Below are 25003 nucleotides of genomic sequence, written 5' to 3'. Positions count from 1 at the left end.
CGGCCCTTCGGTGTTCTATTTCGCCACCTGCTTTTCCAAGATCGTGATTTTGTTCGTGACCTCTTCTGTGCTTTTGTGTATTTCTTTAGTTAGAGCTGATAGGAGGTCTCGTAGGTCGGTTTTGGTGACCATTTGGGAGGGACCTTGGGTTGCAGTGGGTGTCGCAGTCGTGAGGATGTTGGTGGAGTCTTCTGGCGGGTCCCCCTTTTTAGATCTGTCGGCCGCTGAGATGACCATCAGGGAGACAATGTCCGCTTGTTTGGATGCTTTGTTGCTTTTAGACATGTTGATACAATCAGGCCTCTGTGATAGAGTTTTTCCGTACGGGATCTTTGGTGTCACCTTGCAAGAGCAGAGTTCGGAAGCCCCCGCAGACTTCCAACCCAGCCAGACCCAGCATTGGGAGGTCGGCTATATGAGGGCGGATGTGAATGATGGATTTTTGCTCTCAGGTGGGCACGGGGGGGCCTCGGAGTTTGCTTTTGTGGGTCCAGGTGGATGGAGAAGGGGGTGGGGGGGGAGAGGTGGTGAGCATGATGACTGGGTCCCGAGGGGGTGATTAGGGCCGGCTACAGTGATCCCGGAGTGGCCGATAGGTGAGGTGACCTGGAGCCCGATTGGCGTAGAGCGGTAGATTATAGCCCAGGCGGTTCCACTCACCCTTCCCTGCTCCTTACCTCATATGGTCTGTTTTGGCGAGGACAGCGGAGGATGTTGAGACATCATGGGCCCTGGGGAGCGGTTGATGCAGCAGTCCGGTGTGACGGGCGTTTGAGGTGTTGGGAGCTCTTCGTTCCGGACCCACTAAGTCGTGGGTGTGATTGGAGATCCCCGGATGCTGCAGGGTAAGAGGCCTCCTGTGCGACGTTCATATGAGTGTCGGGGCGCTGATCCGGGGCCTGGTCGGCGAAGTGACACTTCGCTGGAAGTTCGCTGCTGTGTAGTCCCAGGCGGGGGTGCCTGCGGAGTGTGCCTCCCTCTGCTTGAGGCCCCCAGCAGGCGCGAGGACCCGCACCCAGCGCTCTCGGGCGAGGGGCCCGCAAATGCTTTGGTCTTTGTGCGGGGTGGGAGGGGCACGGGGCTCCGTATCTCGGACCGAGAGGTCGGACCCGGGACACCTCGGGGTCAATGATCTTTCTCCGCCTCTGAAGCGGGATGTGTGCCAGTGACGGGGCTCGCCACAGTGAGTCCGTTGCAGCAAATGCGTGGCAGGTGCTGCCCAGGGGATCCGGAGCTGCCACCGCCGGACACGATCAGAAGGTGCAGGATAGAAGGCCGACAGAGCGGGAGGGCGAGCTGGCGATGCTAGGCGGCTTCAGTTGCATAAGCGTGCCTGCCCCTCCCCCCATGGAGAAGCCTCCGTCGATCGTATCGATGCCGCCATCTTGGAGCAGAGCGGGTCCCGGGAAGAAAAGCGAGCCGAAATGCAATAAATCCGACTCGGAGCGAGGGCCCGCTCGGTTGATAGGTGCGGCGAAGGTTCATGTGCGATCGCTGGTAATTGCTTCCCATAACGGGGACTGGAAGTGGCAGGGATTATGGTGGCGCCGCGGGCCATGCAGGAGCTCCACGCCCCCCGGCCATCCGAATTTAATAGACCAAGCATGATGGAACCGACAGGTCAGTGCCCCACAGAAATGGATGGACGGGCATTCCTGTATAGATACCCAAACATTAAGGCTGGTTTCTCTGACGAGGAAGTCTCCTATGAGGGGAGAGTCAGGGAATTAGATCCACAGAAATACCACCTTCCAAGGAACCAGTTGGTTCAATTTGATGAAAAACCAAATGAAATGAGGCAGGTAGGGCAGTGGGGGGAATACTCTGCCAGCCCTGGGAGCAGGGGGGGGGTCAGAAGACTAATCTCCTGTGCACCACAGGAGTGGAGAAAAGAGTCCACACCATTCTGCGAGCCCCTCTCAAGCTCACAGAATCAGGGAGCGCCTAGATCATGAGGGGACCACAAGTAGTAGCGCCTCCGAGTCTGAGGGCGAGTAGACTCGGGAGACTAAGCCAAAGAAGGCAAATAAACTCAAGAGTTATGACAAAAGACCCCTTTAGGCAGATTAAGGCCATTAGGAGTTTCATAACCCCATACCATAAAAACGCAAAATATTCTGTTTGGGAACACTTGGAACTCTATGAGCAGATGATGGATACTTTTCACCTTAAAGACAACCAGAACTGCATAGAGTATGTTAAATGGACATTCTCGCCTGAGTACTCCATCTTCTTTGCTGGACTGGAGGACCAGAACCACTCAAGATGGTCCACCTACAGGACGGCCATCCTGAAACACTTTTCCACCGACAGAAACCGCCAAGAGGCTAGAAAAGCGGCCTACAATCTGCAGTGCAGGGAAGATCAGGCCCCACAAGAATTTGTGCAGGAGCTCAAACGCACCTTTGCACAAACGACTAGGAGGGTGCGCACGGATAGCAGGGAGTTTGTAACCACCTTCTTTCATGCACTCCCAAAGTATATTATGACCCAGCTGGTGAGGGACTTAAAAGATAGAAGATCTCTGGACCGTGTCATAGAGCAGTCGACCCGCATTTATGAAGTCCAAAAACCTGCAGAAAAAGAAAATCTGTCCAAAAACCCCAAGCAAGACAACACCCCTGCTGCTGCTAAGGTAGCAGAGTTGAAGGTTGCCCCCATTTTAGACCTAGAGATGAGGGAGCCTCAAAATTAACCTACACAAAATCAAAGACCCAGAAGCCCTTCAGGTGATTCACAAACAGGTGGCAGTCAGGAAGGTAATCCCACTAATGGGACCCCTAAAGCCCCTGATTATTTCAGTCCCCGATACAAGGGCAACCGACCAATCTTGGGGTATGTATGGACTCCCCCAGCCAAAGGGGGGATCCAATCAGGTAAGTATCACAACGGGAAACTCCCCTCCTAACTTCCCCCAGGAGGGCAGTAATTCCCCAAATGTTGGGTTAAGTTTCTTCCCCCGGTACTCACAAAACCCCAACCTGCAGGACAACTCTCCTTTCTTTTCCCGCTTTCAGGAAACCAGACAACCCAATCCGGGAGAGGGGAGGCCAAGGGTGGAGGGTTACCAAAATTCACAATATCAGGGTATCACGGGAGAAGGGATAGTTACCCTTTCCATGATCCACCTAGATTGGAACAGAGACCCCCGTAACGGATGTCCCAACTGGAGCACGAGGTCCTGAACCTAACACAGGATCTGGGTCGCATGTTGAGGGCTCAACAGAACCCTCAGATGAACATGGCGGCTCAGAAACCCACAAACCAAGGGTCTGGTACCCGGGAACAATGACGGGGAGAGAACCCCGACAACTCACCGCCAGTTCCAGAGGAGGAGACACTGGGGGCAAAGGGGTGTAAAGCCCTAGGGGAAGCTTCCTTCCTCACTCGTGAAAAGCGCCTGGACACCCAGGAACCGAAATAAAAATCTCTTGACCCCAAAAATCTGCAACCCAGGAAACAGAGGGTGGGTAGGAGAAATAAACACCTCAAAAAGGCCCATTTTGTGGAGGAAGTTAGTGTCCTCCAATTTGAAGGGGAAGAATCCTTAGAGGATTCTGGGAAAAAGATCTTCTCCTTCAGGGACGGGGGAACTCCTCCCAAAGAAAAATGGGTCCCAAGAGATCTAAATGAAGACTGGGTGGATGTGGGGACTGATTCAGAATCTCCCATCTTTGAACCTCAGAATTAGCATCAAGCATACCTTATATTAAAAGAGAATTCCCAAACTTCCCAAATCAATTCTGGTGACTGTCTCAAAAAGGGGGGATAGGGCAGCCCAGAATCAGAAAAGGATGAGCCCGAAACTCCCCAAATATCAGAATGTAAAATTTTTCTTTCAGATTCCCCAACTCCAAAACAGAATTATGCCCAAACTACCCCTGTGTCGGAGTCCAAAATAAGTAAATGGACCACCCAGCTTGCCCAAAATGCACATTACCTTTGCCCCCTTGAGGAGAAGGAGGGTAGATTGTATGCCCCGATCCGAGTGCAAGGTCAGTGTACATTTTCGGCACTGGTGGACACTGGATCCCAAGCCACTCTTCTGTCAAAAAGGGCCTTTGTGCAGCTAAATTCAGGAAGGGGGGGGGGGGGAATACCAGATCCCTCTCACCCCTCTTCCTGGACAAAATTTCTATAGGAAACAAAAGAATAGTACATAATTGTTGGGTCATGCGAGATGTCCCTGCGGCATTCTATTTAGGCAGTGACATTCTCAATCGTTTTGCCATTAACTTGGACCTGATAAATTACAAAGCCTGGTCCCGACTAGGGGGCAATTGTCACGCCCTTCGCCCAAAACCCCCTCTGGCAAACCCATTGGCCAGGTGGAGTCAGGACTCGGGCCTCGAGAGCCTGGCATCCTCTTCAAAAGCCCTCATGAGGCCAGTCCTGGCGCCTATGGCACCAGGCTCATACACCATGAAAAACAATGTGCTTGGGAACTACCTTATTGTACTGTCAGCCAACATGGAGGCATCCACATAGCTTGGTTCCTAGGAACCAAGCTATGCGGTCTAGTGTTTTGGGTGTGGTAGCCTAGGGAATACTTTACCTGGACTATTTTGTTGGGGCTATTTAAACCACACCTGAGCAAGACAACACACTTCGTGTTACTTTGTAGCTTGCAACGTGACGCTCACCGTGTCCAGTTATTCCCCCCGAACCTAAGAGAAGCAGAACCTGCAAGGAGACAAAAGGAACATCATTAGCAGCAGCATCTTACCTGCAGTCTTCATCTTTAGCCACTCGCAGCTCCTGAGAACAGCTTCCTCGAATCTGCACGCCTCCCGGACAGAATGACGGAAGATAGAGGCAACATTAAAGAAAGCAGTAGAGACATTTGCAAATTACGAACTGCTCAAAAGGCTTACCTGGCTGGTCACCACTCGGCTGGCACCACTCCGGACATTCCACTCGTGCTGAAGAACACCGCGACATACAAGGAAGGAAAACACAGGTTAGCAAAGGCAAGACTTTGCAGCGCTGCGCATAGCGCTTACTTACCGCATCATAGCGCTCGTAATGAGCCATCATTTACCAGCGGGGCTCAACCAAGCCAGTTCGCCAGGCTGAAGCTCTGCATACCTAAGGGAGAAATAGACATTTTATACAAAGAAAGGCATGCAGGATAGCAACAATATTAAAGAACAGCAATAAGACCTACCTGAACAATATCAAACGGGCCAGCATCAGTGAAGTAACTGGATCGCACATGCCCACGAAAGACAACTCGTCCCTGCAAAGAAGGCAGGATGGAGAGCACGCCTAACTCTGCCACAACGTGAGGACAGGGCCCCGGAGGGGCTGAAATCATACGGGGGTGGAGGGAGGATACTTACCCCGGTCGGTCAGTCTTGAACACAGTCCTCCTGTATTTTCAGGCAGAACCTTCCCCGCAGACCACATCTGAGCAAAGCTGAGAAGTATACCAGCGAGTAACCCGGCTGGGTAGCGTCCCTGTGGATACCAGGTGAGCGTAACAGTAATCCCATGGACTTTGAGGATTAAAAAAAAGCATTTCGGTCAGCCCAATTGCTGCCGTATGCAGATGAAGTTCAAATTGAAGAGGAAGTCACCATCCCAGGATTGACACGACTATTCCCACTTGAATTAAAAATCAAGAGGACATAAACTGCTAAATCCTGACGCATATGTACACCTCAACGCCCATCTCCAACAGCAGGGGTTGGGGTTAAACCCAATGTCATTAGTCAATGTAGAACACAACACCATTCCAATGTTGATGGAAAACAGCGACCCTAGTAGTATCACTGTGGACGCAGGCACCCTTATTGGAATGGGGGTTGATGACCGACATTTTTCCATGGATCTAGGAAATTAACTGATAGGAGCAATCCCCAATGACTATTTTGACAATAATAGCGACAATGACTTACCACCAGACAGTATCTTGACCCGGCAAAGGGGGAATTTCCTGGTTTACACTTCCTGCCCTTACGGTGAGGAAGAGGCGACCTGTGACATCAGGCAGGATGAGGTGATCTTCCAGGTCCACAATGACAGCCTCTCCTACCTGAAACCCTCTGTCCAGGTCAATACACTTACCATGGACCTCTCCACCCAGCTGGAGGAGGCTGCTGAGATAGCAAAACCAGAAGTCTTTCCAGGCTTCAGGCAAATGGTTGAAGAGCGGGTCAACCTAGCTGATGCCTGTGAGACTCCGGAGCAAAAACAAAGGTTGAAACAGGTGTTCTTAGATTTTCAAGATCTCTTTGCAGTGGACTCGCATGACGGTGGTCGCACTGAAATCCATACAACAACCATTCCCACGGACTCTGGAATGACTCCAGTGTTTGTGAAGCAATACCGCTTGTCTCTCGCATCCATGGAGTCCCTAACGGAAATCCTCAAAAACCTTGAGTCCCGTGGCATCATTTGTCCAGTCCACAGCACCTTTAATAATCCGGTGCTGGGGATTTTAAAACCGAACGGCAAGTGGAGAGACTGTGCTGACCTGAGGGAGCTGAATAAACGGGTCCATATGTCCCCTATGGCCTCTCCCATATATTGACCAAGGGTTGGCCCAGTTCCATGGGTCAAAGGTATACAGTGCCATTGATCTGAACAATGGGTACTGGACCGTGCCGGTCAGTAGGGAGGACCAATAAAAGCTGGCCTTTACCTCCAGGGGCAGCAGTACACGTGGACCCGAACTCCGTTCGGATACATCAACTCCGGCAACAAATTCAACATCTTCCTACATAAGGCCATGCCTGACTTGGGTGAAAGGGGTAACCTGGCCTATGTGGATGATGTCCTGATAAAAAGCTCAACTGTGGAGGAACACATAGCCGAAATCCATTATGTACGGACACAGTGGTTGCCGGAGCAAAACTATCCTTCCAAAAGGCACAGTGGTGTAGAACCCGGGTCAACTTCTTGGGACATGAAATAACTCCTGAGGGTCTCTGTCCTCAGGAGAAGAAAGTGGAAGCACTCCTAAAACTTAAACCCCACAACTCTGCGAGAGCTAAGAAGCCTCCTTGGACTGACTAATTACAGTAGGAAGTTCATTGAGGATTACGCAGAGATCACAAGACCCCTGATCTATCTGTAGAGAAGGGGGGGTCAAGTGTGAGTGGGGTCCAGAACAAGCCAAGGCAGTAAAGCAACTCAAAAGAAGCCTCTCACATGCACCTTGTCTAGCTCACCCTGTCAAAAACAGGGAGTTCTTCTTGGAGACAGGGTTCTCGAATACATGCTTGACAGCAGTGTTATATCAAAAGCATGACAAGGTCAATAAAGGTATCTCCTATGCAAGCAAGACTTTATCCTCTGTGGAGTAAAAATTCAACGATTGTGAGAAGGCACTCCTGGCAACGGTGTGGGCATTGAATAATTACAGCCCGTTCATCCAGGGGGATCACATCATAGTGGAGACTCCACACCAGCCTTTGCAATAACTCCAAAGTGACATAATCCGGGCCGGAAATGTGAGTAATTCCAGAATTACTTCCTGTATTCTGTCAATGCAAAGCTTTCCTGTGGAGGTCAGATATGGCCAAAACAAGAAGAGTCCCCTCGTGCAAGTTCTGGCTGACTTGCATGATTGTGCCAGAGAAAACTGTCTTGAGGACGAAAGTCTTAAAACCCAGGAGAACAGAGGCGTACCTGAATTACCCGCACAAAGTCTATGAAGAAGACAAGTGCAAGGGAATGCCCACAGTTTATGTGGACAGGTGCTCCTACCATGTTGACAACGGGGAAAAGGAACTGGTGGCCGGCGTTGGGAATGCATAGGTGAATGATGCCCAGGAACCCGCTGCTGGGTACAAAATCAGTCCCTGCAGTAGGCAGGTGTCGGAGTTGATTGTGGTTCATCAGGCCATCCTCACTGCCATCCAACACCAACTCCACGAACTGGTCATAATCAGCGATTCTGATTATTTCTAACGGGTTCGTGGAGAACCTGGTAAATTGGAAAACCAGAGGCATGATGTGTGCTACTAACAAACCGCTGAAACATGGCAAGCTAATCCAAAATATTGATAATCTGGTCACCTCTAGTGGGATGACCATCTATTGGAAGAAGATCAAGGGTCATTCCAGAATAGAGGGTCCACACAAAACTGGAAACAACCTGGCTGATCAGTTGGCCAAAACCAGAGCCATCCATGGGGATCTCCTTGAGATCGAGTCCCTGTTGGGGGAAATCCAGGTCACTGCTATCACGAGGTCCCAGACAAATGTTCACAAAGAACTCTCAACTGCCCTGTGGAGTAAGGAGACCCCAGATGCTGATTTAATCACGGCACAAAAAGGGGATCCAATCATTGGTAAATTTTAACCAAACATTGAGGACCCTGAGAACTTTCCCCTGACAAATACCGATTACATTGGGAAAGAGGACCACAGGCTGTTGATGAAATGTCCAAAAATGTCCCGAATCCAAGATGGTTTGTTGGTAAGGAGATCCATATCTGGCTGTGACCAGTGGATGGTCCCTACCTCTTTCCGAAGCCTGATGCTAAGTCACGCCCATGACGCGGCCACAGCCGGTCATCGAGGGTTTCACACTACTTTAGAAATCTTGCAGGAGGTTGCATACTGGCCACACATGGGGCAAGAGCTCGACCAATACTTGAAGGGGTGTCTAGTGTGTGCACAATTTCAGCCAACATCACTCACACACCGAGCTCCCCTCCAGAAGAGGGGGATGACACTGCCCTGGTCAGATTTACAAGTAGAATTCATCGGGCCCGTGATTCGCTCCTCTAGGGGGAATAAGTACATGTTAACCGTAAAATTGTTTACCAAATGGATGGAATGTCTTCCGGTCCCAAATTGCAAGACAGAAACAGCAGCTACCCTGAAGATCAACCATATCTTCTTGCGTTTTGACCTTCCCCAAAGGATTGAGTCAGACCAAGGAAGTCACTTCACCAGCGAAGTGATGACAAAGATGTGGGAGATACTTGGGGTAAAAAAGAAACGTCACATTGCATACCGCCAGTCCTCTAGTGGTGGAGTTGAGAGGTACAATAAAACCATTATGAGCATTCTAAAAATGTTTGTGGCAGACTCTGGGCCATGTTGCGACATCCGATTACCGCTTGTCCTGATGGCCACCAGATCTACACCTTCTTCTGCAACTAAGATGTCTCCATTTGAGATGATGATTGGACGAAGGATGGTGCTACCTCAGCATCTGTCCTATAGAACACTAGAGCAGACACTGATAAACGCCTCCAAAAGTCATGAGTATGTTGAGAATCTAAGAAAACACTTTCAACATGCTTTTGCGTACGCTAAGCGGAAGCTGGAAAGATCGGCACAGGGTATGAAGACTCAATATGATTTAAAAACAACCAAAAAGGAATAACAAGTAGGAGGCAGGTTCTACTTGTACAATAGCCAAAGGTACCAGACCCAACTCAGCTGTGCTTCCCCACATCACAAAGCTGCATTTCAGCAGAAACAGCAAAATAGCTGCGCTGGCTTCTGTGAGCTCTAAGGCCTCAAAACTGTGTTTTGCAGCAACAAAAGATGGCTGCACCATCTTGCCAAGCACACATTGGGCAGGATGGAACAAGGGGACACACTGAGGGAGCGTGCCAGTGTGTTCTGACATATACAAATGGAATAAAGTGAAAAAGCAGCGTTGCTTTGCTGCCAGCCCAAAATCTCCATAAAAAAGGAAACTTTTTCACCTTTAAAATAATGCTACTGATGCTATTTTAATCTTTTCTCCCTTAAACTACTGTTATTAATAAGGCCCTGCTATGCCCAGTATATCCCATTGTGCTTCAACAAAACCAAGCATGATTTCTAATTGACAGGCCCTGTCAAACCAACTGTGTGAAAAATCAACGAAGGAACTTCACTTTTACCCACACAGGGAAACGTGTTCATTTTCTTCACAAAGTATCAAAGATCAGTAGTTCAAAGGAACTCCAGCTATCCGGGCCATGAAAATTTCAATGCATCTATGATTGAAACAAAACTCTGGCTTACAAGAAAATAACTATGGCTGCAAAACAGTGTGGGAATCTGATGGAGATGCAAAACTGAATTTAAAAATAAATGCCAGCTTGCACCTCACGTGTAAAAAAATGGGCTTTGCAAAGTAAAGGAGGAAAATCTCGGTTTTAAAAAGTACAACTGTTGAATGAAATCCTACCATTACCTAGAAATGTCAAGGAGTTTGTTAACAATGGTATTTATTAATGAGTAATGATCTGTATTTAATTAGATTTGATAGCATTGCTCATTTTCTTAATTTCCATTTCTTTCTTTAAAATGAAAAAAGTAACTGAAAAAAATCAAATTTGGTTAAAACCCAAATTAAAAAAAATAATAAGGGGGTTGTTGCTGGTGGAAATACACACATGGGCTATTTTATTCCACAGAATGTTTCAATTCAGGACCAAATATAAGAAAATAAAGGGTTTAAACCACATTGGCAGGATTTTGCAAGCTCTTAAAAACAGGTTATTCCAGTTGGCAGAGCTAAGGCTTCCCCCAAAGAAAGGGAACCGCCATAACCTCTCAGCAGATACTAACACCCCAGTGATAATTATTAGGTTGGACAGAATCTGGTCTGGGCTGAACCCCCTGACCATGGAACTCCCAGGACAAGGAAGTGTGAAAGGGGCACCAAACCTTCAGTCAAGCTGGGAAACCCCCACCTAGCTCTGGAGGAATTGACAGTTGGTGGCAGATGAAGAAAATAAAATGGTCCAGTGACAAAGGACTGCCATTTGCTTCCAGAGACTATTTTATAAATAAACTTTAAAGACTTATCTCTGCAGCAGCACTTTTTAAAAAATGTGAAAATGTAACAGTTGAAATATGATTTTATGGGCTTTCATTTAAGACCTTGTAGAATTCACTGACACCTTGGGAACAGAAATGGCAAATAATGGGGGATTATAAGAAAAGTATCCATGATGCCATTGCAAGTTTTCATACTTACCTCCCTTATGATAATCCACACACACGCATAAAGTTACGGAATTTTAGGCCAAATCCTTCATACTCAAAATGACCAAAAAGTATTAGAAGGGCGAAACAATGTCTCACAGATTTCAGAGTTGGAGTGGAATGCTCTACATAAAATATGCAACCTGTTTATATAAGTTGCTAAGAGACTTCAACTGTAGAAATGTACCATTTGTGGCAAAATCGGATTTAGCTAAAGTAACTGTGGGAGATTTTTGAACATTGTAAAATTTGCATCATAAATCTGACATGTTATCCTGAAATCCAACCAGTTGAGAGCCAGGCACAGACTAGCACCCCTGACCAATCCAGTCGGTTAGAGGTGTGCTTAGTTAGGCATGCCCAGCTATATACTTTGATGATGTCACTATGCAATATAAATAAGAGTCGCTGACAAGACTCTAGACAGACACTCTTCCTGCGCCAGCGTTCCTGTTCCATACATCCTGCTGAGTCCAGATTCCCACTACAAGGCCTAAGAATTGCTGACCCTTCCAGCAAGGCCTCAATTCTAAAATACCAAATAACCAAAGGGAGAAAGATGTGGTATTCTTTGGGAAGCATCCTGGTACCACTAATTGTTGCCCACTAACTCCTGCCCACTAACTGCATCCAGCAGTACCTCTGCCATCCAGCGACCAGAATTACCATCCAGTGACCCGACCTTGCCCAGCTGTCCTTTATCAAGCGCCCTGCCGTGTAGCGACCAGAACCTGTTGACGGTCCAAATATCCCAAACTAAAAGTGGACTGTAAGTATAATCCCAACCCCATAGAAAGCCATAGTGTATCTTGTCTTGCATTTGTCCTTATCCCACACTCTAAGCCATCCTGTCCCTATCCTGATAACTTGTTAAAACTGTCAGAATTATCTGTGCAACCCTGCCCTTGATTCTAATGCTGGCGCCATCTCTCTTCGCATTCTTGTCTGGTGTAAACTGTAATCCCTTAGTTATATTTCGAGTAATCCAACTCATTTCCATATATTTTATTGTTAGGGTTGAGCATTGGGGTGGTAAGGTTGACCTTGTGAATCAACCTTGGTGCTTACTGTGTTCCTCTTCAACAATAGTCTTGTTAGTATCTTTGCATTGTTGCTTTAGTGAGGAATTGTATTTGTTTCAAGGTTTTAACACACATTAATTATTTATTTGTCAATTTCCAAGTGTCATTTCATAACATTGCAAGGGGTTTAAATTCCCTCTTATTTGGGGAGGAAAGGTCAGATTTTGATTCCGTTTCCTGCCTCTTATTCCCGATTACCTGCTGCTTCTGTATATCCACTCAGAATTGATTATTTGTGGGTTGAGGGAACATTGCAGGGGAAAATCCTAACTTGGGTGCCATCTTTCCTAAATCAAAATGTGCTCATATTCCCTGGTGTTTTTGTATATGTTCGCCTAGAAGGTTAAACCAAGTGCATTGCTGACATTCTCATTGTAATTATAACCCCATTGGTGATTGCTGCCCCATATTAAAAATTGTAGGATTTCTTTTGAATTTTAAAATGAATAAACAAATATTGTATTTCACCAACCAGACCGATTCATGGTCCATTGTGACCCAGGGTATTAGAAAAGGGGGTGTTGTACGAGTTGTGTACCATCTCAAATTGAATCTGCATAAAATAAGGATAAAAGCATCTCAGTTGTGCACTAAATACTAGGCCGAGACCAAGGTGTGCGTCGCCTGATTGAAATCATTACAACTTTTTCAACATTGACATACATACTATTTTCTTAATTTCTTTACTTATTATTTCATTCTTGACAGTTCGCAATTCTGTATGCTTCATGTGTATGCTATTTAAAGAATTATGACTTAGCCTCAAAGTTAAACTACTATTTTATACACTTTGATGGTTGATTCATACAATAAATCATTTCACAGTTTCCAATAAATATACATTGTCTTTCTAACCACGAGTTGAATAATTTGGAATTATACATAGTTATGATGAGAATGCTAACATTAATAATTTGCTCAAATCTATGGTAAAATCAAGAGTTAAGATGGCATTCTGTGCAATCATTATAACCGTTTTTCCCATGACACAATATAAAATCTGTATAAAATCATCACTAAGATTAAAAAACGATTAAGTATAGTTGGTACCCGGGGGCGTGGCTACGAGAGCCATGTAGGAGGACGCGTTCCAGCGGAGCTCCCGAGATCCTGAACCGATCCGGGCAAATCAGTGCAGTACGACTGCTTATTGAATACCGACGATATGCATGCCAGCGTGTGAAGGTGCTACCGAAGTACTGTGAACTTTTGGAGGTCATAGCAGCTACGACGGCTAAGATCGGAGAAGAAAAGTCGAGAGACGCTGAGAACAAAGGGCGACTCAAAATGGCCGACATAGGCCCGAGACGGGATTGAAAAGAGTTGCGGGAAGACCTAACCAGGTCAGCGTGCAGTGCGCCCACTCATCATTCGGTAGACCTGCACATCCTCAGAACCATGTCCAGTAAGGTAGTGCGACCTAAGGCGAAACAGCCCACGCTGGATGACTTCACCAAAACGTCCCCGGGCCCGGACGCCACCAAGAATAAGGATGCACCGGCCGTGGGTAGCGCGACGACTTCGAGCTCTAACCAAGAAATCCTAGCAGCGATTGCGGACCTGAGAGCGGCCTGGGAGTCGAAATTAGAACTGGCTGTCTCTGAATTAAAAACGGCATTGGACCTCAAAGTTGGGGAGGTCCAGGAGGACGTCAATCTACTGAGACAAGACGTTAGGGTTCTGGCGGAGCGCACAGAGTCCCTGGAAAAAGAAGTTGGCCCGAATACGGCGGGCTGTGCCACCCACAAGGCAAAACTGCACGCCCTAATCCAAAGGGTGGGCAACCTGGAAAGTAGAGTGGAGGAGGCGGAAGGACGGGCCCGTCGCAACAATATCCGCATTGTGGGCCTACCGGAGGGGACGGAGGGCCGTGACCCTACTGACTTTGTTGAGACCATGTTGCTGCAAGAGATATCCGGAGGGGCCTTATCCCAAGGCTTCGCAGTGGAGAGAGCACATAGAGCCCTAACGAGGAGGCCGCCTCCCGGAAACCCGCCCAGACCCATCATTGCCAAAATTCTTAACTATCGTGATCGGGAAAGAATATTAGAACATTTTCGAAAAGGAGGCACGATCAAGAGAGGAGCAGCAAACATCACGGCGTATCCGGATTACACCCTAGCTGTGCAGCGGAGCCGCATGAACTTTGGGACTGTGAAACGGAGGCTGAGGGAGGCAGGTTACAAATATATGTTGCTTTACCCTGCAAAACTGAAGGTCATACAGGCGCATAAAACTTTATTTTTCGAGACCCCAGAGGACGCCATGGAGTGGCTCGACGCACAGGGGTGCCCTCAAGAATCGGCGGACCGGCCCCAGAAGGACTCGGAGGAGCTGCGGAAGACGTAAAATGGCGTCGCAAGATGGCGCGACTCATGGACCCTGAGACTTGATTATAGTCGGTTCGGAACCTTCGGTATGGAAGGTCAGTTGGTTGTACTGTTTGTCACAAACATTGAGATTATCATTGAACGGGAGCCCCATGGAGCGATACTCTCTCCCCACAATAGCTTAGGTTAGGTGGCCATTAGGGCGACCTCACCCTACTGGGCTCCGTGCACGGACCGGTGTTTGCGGAACCAGATGTGGGGGTGCCTGAGCTCTTTTGTTGAAGCTGGGCAACAGTTGGGGTGTGTGGTGTTGGGGGGAGGGTGGGAGAGGGAGGGGAAAGGGGGTTGGAGTTTGGTTGTGTGTGTGGTTAGTTTGGGAATGAGCTTATTCGCGGAGTGGCTGCAGTGGGACGCCTTCTGTGTCATGAGAACCGCTGGAGGTTCCCGTAAGTGGGGTGGGAAGACACATAGCTGCCATGGGTGACCTCAAGATTGCCACCTGGAACGTCCGAGGCCTCAATAATTACCTGAAAAGAAATAAAGTCATGTTGTATCTTAAACGACAGAAGATCGACATTGCCCTACTACAAGAAACGCACCTGGCCCAACATAAACTAGACCTTGTAAAGAAAAAATGGGGTGGTACAGTGGTGGGCTCCCCGTACTCGGCCTATGCCAGAGGTGTGCTGATCTGGGTGGCCCCGCATGTCCCACTCAGAATTGTACGAGAGGAGGTAGACACGGAGGGTAGGCTGGTAATACTGAGGGTACTGATTGAGAACAGAGGACTGAGTATTATTAATACATATGCCCCCAATCAGAATACTGCTGTATACTTCAGGACTCTATGTACACGCCTGGGCCCGTGCGCAGGGGAACCGATCATCTGGGGGGGGGGACTTTAACTGTGTTCTTGACCCCAAGATAGATAGGTCCGACAGTAAAGTAGACAGGCCCACCCCAGCGGCCAGGGCTCTACGGGTACTATTAGACGACTATGGACTAGAAGATGTCTGGAGATTGAAACACCCCACGGCCTTGCAGTACTCTCATTATTCGGCCCCTCAACAGTTGCACACGAGACTAGATTACTTCTTTGTTACGCCAGAAGTGGCGATAACAACTATACAGGTTGAATACAGAGCGAGGGTCCTGTCGGACCATTCGCCCTTGGTGATGGCCTGGCAATATGGCCGCCCCAGAGGGCGGATTCCAACATGGCGCCTTCGGGCGGAGGCGCACAGAGACCCGGTCTTTAGAGAAGATATTAGAGAGACGATTACAAGGTATTTTGAGGAGAACACGGGCAGTGTGGATTCGGCTGGTACACTTTGGGAGGCCTTCAAGGTGGTAGTGAGGGGCAACGCTATTTCTAAATCAAAGGGCCTTCAGGGGGGGGTTTTAGCTGAGCTGGAGAAAGTGGAGAAAGAATTGGAGCGTGAATGTACCAGAGGGAGGAGGGGACACAGACCTAGTACTCGAATTACAACAACGATGCTCAGAGCTTTGGGAGCGGCTTTGTGACCTCAATTACAGGAAATACGTGGAGAGGCAACATGCAGGAGGTGACAAAACTGGTCGCCTACTGGCATGGCTTTATAAGAGGGAAACCCCCAGGGCCCCGGTCATGATGATAGAAAGGGAAGACGGAGAGGAGGCTCACACTCAGGAAGAGGTTAACGCTGCTTTCTTAGATTATTATAAAGCGCTGTATGAGGACAAAGGGGAAGACAATCTGGATAAAATCAGGGACACACTGGAAGATATAGAACTGCCCAGGATTAGTGCAGAGGAAAGGGAGGAGTTAGATGGCCCCATTACGCTAGATGAACTGGAAGAGGTGGTGAAACGGCTGCCTACTTGCAAGACCCCGGGCACTGATGGACTCCCGAGTGAGTTCTACAAAACGTATAGCGCAGAGATACTCCCCCCTATGCTGGAGATGTATAACGAATCATTCGAGGGAGGCCGATTGCCAGACACGCTCAGAGAAGCGCTGATCGTACCACTACCCAAGCCTAACAAGCCGAGACAACACTGTGGATCGTACAGACCGCTGTCGATGTTGAACCAAGACAGTAAGATCCTGACAGCGGTCTTGGCGGATAGGCTGCGCAAGGTCATCGGCAGACTGATACACTCGGATCAGACAGGTTATGTCCCTGGCAGGAATATAACTCATAACCACAGGCGGCTCCACCGAGTGATAGAAGAAGGGAACAGAAGAGATGAGGAAATGGCAGTGATCTCCCTAGACGCAGTTAAGGCGTTTGATTCGGTGAGGTGGCCGTGGCTGTTTGCGGTCCTGAGGGAATATGGGTTTGGGCCAGGCTATATCAGATGGGCGAGACTACTGTATAGCCAGCCAACGGCTAGGGTGCGTACGGGATCAGTGATATCCGATAAGTGGCACCTAAGTAGGGGTACTAGGCAGGGATGTCCTTGGTCCCCGATGTTATACATATTGGCATTGGAACCCTTAGCGGTATATCTTAGACAGCAATATGACCTGGTGGGCATCGACGTGGGAGGAAAGAGCCATTTGATATCCTTATATGCCGATGACTTGCTGCTGTACCTAAAGTATCCGGAAGAGAACCTCCAGTATGTTTTGGAGGTCATGCAGAAGTATGCCGAATTGTCCGGCATAGCGGTTAATCCTGGCAAGTCGAGCATGTTCCCCCTAGGGTACTATTCGAGGGTCCCCACGGAACGCTTACCGGTATTGCCCGTGCCTTGGGCAGCCGAGTCCTTCCGATACCTCGGAATAGACATATATCACACTGTGGGAAACGAACATCTGCATAACACCGAGGTTTCTGTGGATAAAATCCGTGCGTCTATGCGATTTTGGGAAAAGCTGCCGCTAGCGATGATAGGGCGAGGGGCGTTGCTTAAAATGGTTGTCTTGCCTAGACTGCTGCATTTCTTCAACAACATACCATACTTAATAGCTAGGAAGTTCTTTACCAAACTCGACAGTATGTGCAGGGACTTCCTATGGCACGGCACTCGCAACCGAGTGGCGCTGTGGAAGCTACAAAACTTCTACGATAAAGGAGGGATTAAATTACCACATTTTGAGGCCTATTATGTAGCGAGCCAATTGCAATATGTTACACAGTGGCTCTCTGATGAGGAATCTCCCGAGTCCAGGTTGGTTGGGACAGATTGCACCCCGTTTTATTTGAAGGAGATCATCTGGGTCCCTAGACAAGACTTAAATCTTTGCCCTGGTATGCTGTTACTTGGGTGGAAAATGTGGCGTAGAGCATGCCGGCTACTGGAAAGCCCGGATCCGTGTTCGCCGCAGGTGCCACTGGTTGCCTTGACTGCGAGGGATGGTCAACTTAGAAAAATGATCAGAATGTACTGGGAACCGGTTGGGTTGGCCACGTTAGGAGATATATGGCAAGATGGGGCCATCAAGGATTTTGCAGACTTAGAAGAAGAAGCTGGGTTACATGGGGGCCAATACGTTACATACCTCAGGTTGGTACGGATTATCCGAAAATCTTGGCCTGAGACGGTGTTAGCGGAGGATCCGGACGGCCTGATTGATACAATATATGACATATCAGAGGGCGGACACGAGATCTCCAGATTGTATGAGGTGGTGATGTCCCGAGTGGGAAAGGACTTGACAGACTTGAGACTAGAATGGGAAATGGAGGTGGGGGTTCAGATGACTGATGGGATGTGGGAACGGGCTCTGGGATATCATAAAAAAGTGTCCAGAAATGCAAGATTACAGCAAATCCAACTATATATCACACACAGAGCGTATATGACCCCCAAGAGAATAGCTAAGTTTGCGAACTCGGGCAGGCAGGCATGCCCGAAATGTAACGAGGAGGACGCGGACATGACGCATATGTTCTGGTCCTGCCCAGTAATCGAAGTCTTCTGGAGAGAAGTGTCACAGAAGTTGGCTGACAAAGGGGTCCCGATAAGCATCGACACGACCTGGGCTTGCCTTCTAGGGGGGTTCTCCAGACCGAAGAACACCAGACATCTGGGGAAACTGAGAGACCTAGCGTATATACTCGCTAAGAGGAGGATAGCTATGAACTGGAAGCAATGCTACAAACCTAGGATAGAGATGTGGTGGAGGGATCTCCAAAAATGGGCGGAAGCCGAAACCATGGTCTGGCAAGAGGCATGCAGTAAATGCGGGGAGGAGGATGTGGGCAACCTAGTAGCCTGGAGGTCATTAGTCACTGGTCTGTTTGGGGTACGAGGAGAACCTACTGCCTCGGAGGAGGAAGTCACCCGGCCACACCAGGTCGATACGGAACTACCCTGTGGATGAGCTCTTGGGGGGGAGGGGGGGGAGTGTAGTGTTGTGTTTTGTTAAGTGTTTATTGGCTTATTGTGTATAATGTCACAAGTTTGTTTATACTGTTTTCACTTAAAACAAAATAAAAATATATTTAAAAAAAAAAAAAGTATAGTTGGTACCCTATGGTGCTTGCATGTCTTGAATACTTTCATTGTTAGTAAGATTTAGCGCTAATAGAAAATTCATTGTTGTTATATTTATAGAAACTCTTCTTGCATAAAAAATGTATGACCACATACTCTCTATGGTTAGAGTTTTGAATTCACAAAGATGTTTATAATAGGTCTCAGTTCTGAATTGCACTAAGGCTGTACATTCTGTAATGAGATGGCAAAGAGTTTCGTTAGCACTTAAACATTTACAAAATCTGCATGATGGATCAAGCATAATAGTTGGTTTGTATGATGCAAGTTTAGACTTAACTGGCCATAGGTTTAACCTTAGGCGGAGAATTGAATTTGCTAGTTTTGGTTCGGGTATTGAGATAAGCTGGTATTTCATGAAGGGATTTTTGTTGGAAGGCTCCTCGTTTCGAAATAACAGTTAGTATGTCTTCAATGCAGAACACAGTCTGCATTTGGATGAATACATAGCGAAAAGAAAAATACGGAAATAAATACTTACTACCAAACAATGGGGCAGAAACGTTTTCAGACCTCGATACAGTTGAAGGCAATCCAGCTACAATGCATGCTACGGCATCAAAGAAAGTGGAATGAGGAGCTACAGCAATAATCGGTGCTTCCACTGGAGTTGCAAGTTGTCCTTTCACTTTAACAAAAAAGCCCATTAAAAAAAATAAACAACGGCCGAAAGATCCAATGATATTCTGAACTATCTTCCTACAATACCAAAAGAAAAGAAAAAAAGGAAATTTCAGTTTTTCAAAATTGCAAACATGTTTCAGTAATCAAAAAAGCTATTCTTATTTTATTTACTGCAACACATATTCATGTGGGAAAAACGACAAAGTTATGTTTTAAAAAATTGGAAAAGGTCAATTCTCAGAGCTAAGCATAACTGATGTTAAAAGTTAAAATGAGAAATATTTTGATAAAATCATAGGAAATTGTGCCTAAAAGATAATATGCTTTCAAAAGTCAACATGGACACATTGTGCATCACATTGGACTAAAAGACAGAGTAATGTTCATCCATCAGGCAACTAGATTCCCCCAAGTGACAACCCCTATCAACTTACTCAGAGAGAATATGCCTTTGGGTATAAATAGAAGATAAGTGGACTCCAGTTGAACACACAGAAATACCAACAGGACTAAAAAGCCTAACAGATGGTTTAACAGTGCGTGATGAAGAAAACTGATCTCTACACACCAATCCCCCTACAAACTAGATGCTGACCTAGAAGCCTTGTGGAGCCACTTGGAACCCTGTTAAACTAGCAGATGCTCAGGCACACAGGAAAAAACAACATTTGGGGGAGGAGGCCTGGGCCAGAGTGTGGAAATTCAGAACATTATATCGATATAGAACAGCTATTATTATAGTGCTCATGAATTTGAGGAATCTGGTATGAATCTCTACAATGTAGTAGTAGCAGTAATGATAATAAAAGGTGGGAGGAGGTTCTTCCAACAGAATCTTCATTAAAATAAACTTCCAATAGTTTATTTCAAAGCACATTTTCTTCCCCACACGCCCAACTACACTGGCTGAGAAGTCATAAGTATTAGAGATGGTTCTGAGGTACAGCTCTTAAAACAATCCACTAATTTAACATCTGCCATTGCTGTACCCAACATTGTCATTATACTGCAATAAAGATGCACCTGTAACTATCGTTTCTCTAGTGTGTGTATCCTTCATAGATTCCCAACATTTGATCACCTATCAGGCTGGGAATCCTTGATATAGTGTTCACATAGTGAAGCAGATTTTGGTTTAATTGCCATGATCAATGTGCAGCCTATCCAACTCATTTTCAGCCATTTGCCGTGCAGCTAATCAGTTGGGCATGCCTTAGTTCTGACCATATAGACTAACTTCAGATTCTTAAGAGCTGTGCATTACAGGAGCCTGAGCCTCTGCCACAGTGATGGAGTTGGTGGGAGGAAGGCATGGGGAGGGATTGGAGAACGGCCGGGTTCTGAGGAAAGAACATGTGAATCTATTAAAAGATATAGTTGTTTCTCCAGTATTGGATATTTCATGGATTCACATGCTTGGAATCAGATTAATAAGCAGTGCCCCAACGTCTCCCTTTTCTGCTAAAAGGTTAAGGGAAGGCTCATGAGGCTTAACCTATCAGAAAACCTCTTCAGGACTCTGCTTGGTTGTTGAAGCAGTAGTGCATTGTGAAGGTTTGAAGTACAGCCCAGGTTGCAACCTTACAAACATTGGGGCAGGATATCCGGCAGCATTGCAGTCGCCACCATTCCCCTTGCAGAGTACACATCAATGCTGCTCCAATTGGTTGTTGGGTGTGCTGACCCACGTTTGAGCTATCATGCTGCAACATTTGGTGCTGTGCGCTTAGAAAATCCAAGATGGCCAAAAAGCCCACATGTGCGGCAGAATCTAGGAGAACCACGCAGTTTGTGCACACTAAAATGGTTGCCTAACTTGCCACCCACCAGTGCGAGCAGGATGGGCCGGGGTGCCATGAGTGAAATGTGTGCCAAAGGAAAAACCGCACTTTAAAATCACCTTTTGTTTCTCTGAATGCCAGCTCAAAATGCCTATTTTCAAACATTGCAACACATCCAAAAATCTCACTGAACACCAGCGGACATCTGGCAGAATGAAGTATGTGTGCATACTAAATCTGGGAAGTTGAAGAGCCCCAAAACAATGTTCATAACAAGACTGGCTGAGCTCTGCAGGTCTGCAGCAGCCTAACTGAAACTGGATTTAAAACTACCAAAAATCGAAAATGTTTAAATTAACTGAGTGACCTACTTTGAGTGTCACATAGTTTGTCACTGTTGAAATGTCATAGTTTTGAACTTAGAATCAGCATTCTAGCTGCATAAGTAAAAATTGTCTCGACTTAAACTGGGGAACAAAAAAATGACATTTTATCTGAAACCTGGCTTAACGAAACTGAATTCTGCTCGACATCTACCCCCACATGAGTTAAAACCTGCTCAGCCACTCGTCCCCTTGCCAAAAGGAGTTGTCACCTCTCTGATTAGATTAGGGGTGGAGCAGCTACAGGGAGTTGAACAAAGGCCTTTCCTGGGTCCAGGCAGATGGTTTATTAGGGTGGTCGTAAATGGCTTCCTTTTGAACAAAGCCCTTCCTTGACTCAGGCAGATGGTTTATTGGGGGGTGGGGGGGACCATAAAATGGCCTCCTCTTGGCAGAAGCTGGGAGGGGCAGGGTCTCTGAGCTTGGCAGAAACTGGATAAACTGGTTTCTACACCATGTGACCTGAAAAGACACACCCCTGTTGGCCAGAATATGATTCTAAGAAAGATGTATAACTCACAGTGCGGACTTGTCAAAGTTATTTAAATGATACCATAATTCTTGTGAATTTTCTGTGCACGTTTTAAGACGCGTTGGGAATTTGTGTGATGTTCTGGGGCAAAACCCCGCTATTTATGGATACTACAGACTCTGTTTAAGCTAGAGACATGGGAATTTACTGGAGTATGTATGGACAGGCCATGTATATGTGTATAATTTTTAATGAAGAACCAAGGTTGCATAACCCACTAAAATCGAAAATGTTGCCGTTTCTGAATGCAAGCCCTCAGGAAGAGCAGATTTGGGACAGAGACTACCTCATGTGATAGGTAATATGTACATGTAATGACAAACCACTATGTATTTGAGAAATGTGTATTTTGATCAAATATAGATTTGTGGGCAAACTGACCAGGGGAGGATCCTCTGACCCATAAAACCTACAGCATCACTCTGACTCACAGTTCCTTCCCCAATCATGGGAGAGGGGAGAATTGGGCCAATGACAAGTTGACAGAGGGGCTGGCTAGTGATGCTGCACACACACCCACTTTCAAAAGACATAAAAAGAGCCACTGGAAGCTAGAGAGGAGATTCAATTCCATTTGCTGCAACGCGCTCTGCCGGACCATACAACATCCAGAAGATACCAGATTTAACACTTAGACTTTAAAACTCCAAAGAACTTGATTCAGAATTCAAAGCAAGGGCCTAAACCCACAAACTGAGAACTCTTCTCAGTAGCCCTCAGCATCCAGCAAACCTAACAGCGGTAGCAGCATCCAGGAGCCGTGCAGATCAGCGCTGGATCCAGAGAAAGCTGTGCAGAAAGATCCAGAAGCAGTGCTGTACCCAGAGAAAGCAGAGCAGTATCCAGAACCAGAGGCCAGAGATCCAGAGTGACCCAGACCACTGTTAGCAGAACCAGAGAGCTGACCCAGATCACTGTGAAGTGCCGAGACCAGAACCGGAGTCCAGTCCAAAACCTGACCAGATCCGTGGCGAGGCCTATTTCTAAATATATTGCGAGTACCTAGCAGAACTGTGCAGAACCAATCTCTTAGTTAAAATAATATAATTCAATCTATTTTAATCTAACCAGAACTGCCTCCTAACTGTCACCTGTCATTTGCAAAGCTGTCACCTGTCATTTTCTAGCTGCAAGCTGTAACCTGTCGCTTTGAACTTTTAAAATTTCAAATCCGAAAAACTACCTTTATTTAATCATCCGTATCTCTGGAACCGTTTGGGCTAGGAACTTGGTTTAACTTTCCTCTGAAAGCTTAGAATCTCAGCTTTCCAACAAGCCTAGAACTGACTTCCTACTCCTCATACTTTCTCCGTGATCACGATTCTCGCACCCGCGAATTTTACCGCGATTTGCGATTTGGTTAAAAATCCAGCCACTTGTGAAAACAGCAGCTTCCTTGCTTTCCTTTGCCAAAAATTTGTTTAACCTGCTAGTTACTCCTAGATCCTTGCTAAAGTGAGCCTGAACTCATCCCAAGTATATTTCACTCACCCTGAACCTCCTAAAGGGAATTAAAAGCATTTTCAGCATATTTCTCACTGCATTGTCACCATATTCAAAGCACTTGGGTCTGTGTTTCAAAACTCCTATCTGTTGTATAAGCTGCTGGGGGGGAATTGAACTGAACTCTATTTGATTGCATTCCTAAGAACTGAGTCCCATTCTATTCATCTCCTTACATTGCATTAAGGGGGGGTGAATTATCCAAGAAAGTGATTACATTGTCTTTTGCTGAAATCCTATCAAGTTATTTTCTGTACTGCATTTCATTCCACATTGCATCCATTTGAAACCATAAAAGTATTGTTGCTATCGTATCCATCCTATAACCACTCATCATTGATTATAAAGTGTGCTAGTGCCGGACTATCCATTATTGATTACTGCTCAGATTAAGTGTGATATTCAATTATTAATTTATTATAAAGTGTGATATATATATATATATATATAGTTTAAATTATCAAATAAACCGTTTAAACTTGCAAAACAGAACTACTTCTTGGCTCAGTGGGGTCAGGGGGATTCCAAGAGAGGGGTGTTATATAGGGGTAGTCATCCAGAACTCATGAACTGGACGTAAAGATATATCAATAAGGGTTTCCATTCAGTATCCCAGACTAGGCATTGACTTAGCTGTAGTGTTGAATTGAATCCTCTTACATGGTGTGCTGGATTGTGACCGAGTAATGCAATTGGCACCTCATCTAATCAGGCCCCATTTTGAGATGGCTGGGCCTTGAGATGCCATCACAAAGGGAGTGATGTTTTTCTGACAATGATCCGGCTTATTAGACCCAATAAATGCCAAGGGAGGTTCCTTGGCATTTAGTGGGTGAAATGAGCCTGATGTGCAGGGGGTGCACTGACAAAGAAATGTGGTCAGACTGCAGGCTAGGGTGAAAGTCATACAGCACCCTTGGCAAGGATTTCAAATTTTAAGAAGGAAAACCTTGTCATCCTAGAACCTCAGACAGGGATTTTTAACACATGAAAGCATGCATTTCTCCCACTTGTCTTGCTTATGTGCAGGTCTCACAAAATACGCTAGCCCACTTACATTGGTGAAGAGATTTTATGAAGGGTGAGTACCATTTGTATACTACTAGACCTTGTTGGGACATACAGGGATGTTTCAAATATTTGATATTTACTGCATACTTTGTTTGTATCAAGTGGCAAATAAATGTTCCACTATGCATGGCTGGCCTTTCGGTGACAGCATTGCTTCAAATATGAAGTGGGCTTATGGGCACATGCACCATTTTACAGAAAGCCCTGGAAAATATTTTGTCACCCATCAACATGGTGTGAGTGCAATTCTCTTAGGTCGGGTATC

The 25003-nt window shown here is 46.6% G+C and overlaps 1 protein-coding gene across 1 annotated transcript in view; it reads right to left on the bottom strand.

Annotated features, from left to right (window-relative positions):
- Positions 1 to 25003, bottom strand: part of LPCAT2 (lysophosphatidylcholine acyltransferase 2) — a 1163987-nt gene that overhangs the window by 888118 nt on the left and 250866 nt on the right. The window contains exon 3 of the mRNA XM_069639642.1: positions 19326 to 19543. Within this exon, the coding sequence (XP_069495743.1) occupies positions 19326 to 19543 (218 nt within the window). The remainder of the gene's footprint in view (positions 1 to 19325; positions 19544 to 25003) is intronic.

The sequence above is a fragment of the Ambystoma mexicanum genome, chromosome 1q, assembly GCF_040938575.1.
Source record: "Ambystoma mexicanum isolate Mex_15411 chromosome 1q, UKY_AmexF1_1, whole genome shotgun sequence".
NCBI classification, from domain to species: Eukaryota; Metazoa; Chordata; class Amphibia; order Caudata; family Ambystomatidae; genus Ambystoma; species Ambystoma mexicanum.
This window is presented reverse-complemented; position numbering and strand designations above follow the sequence as displayed.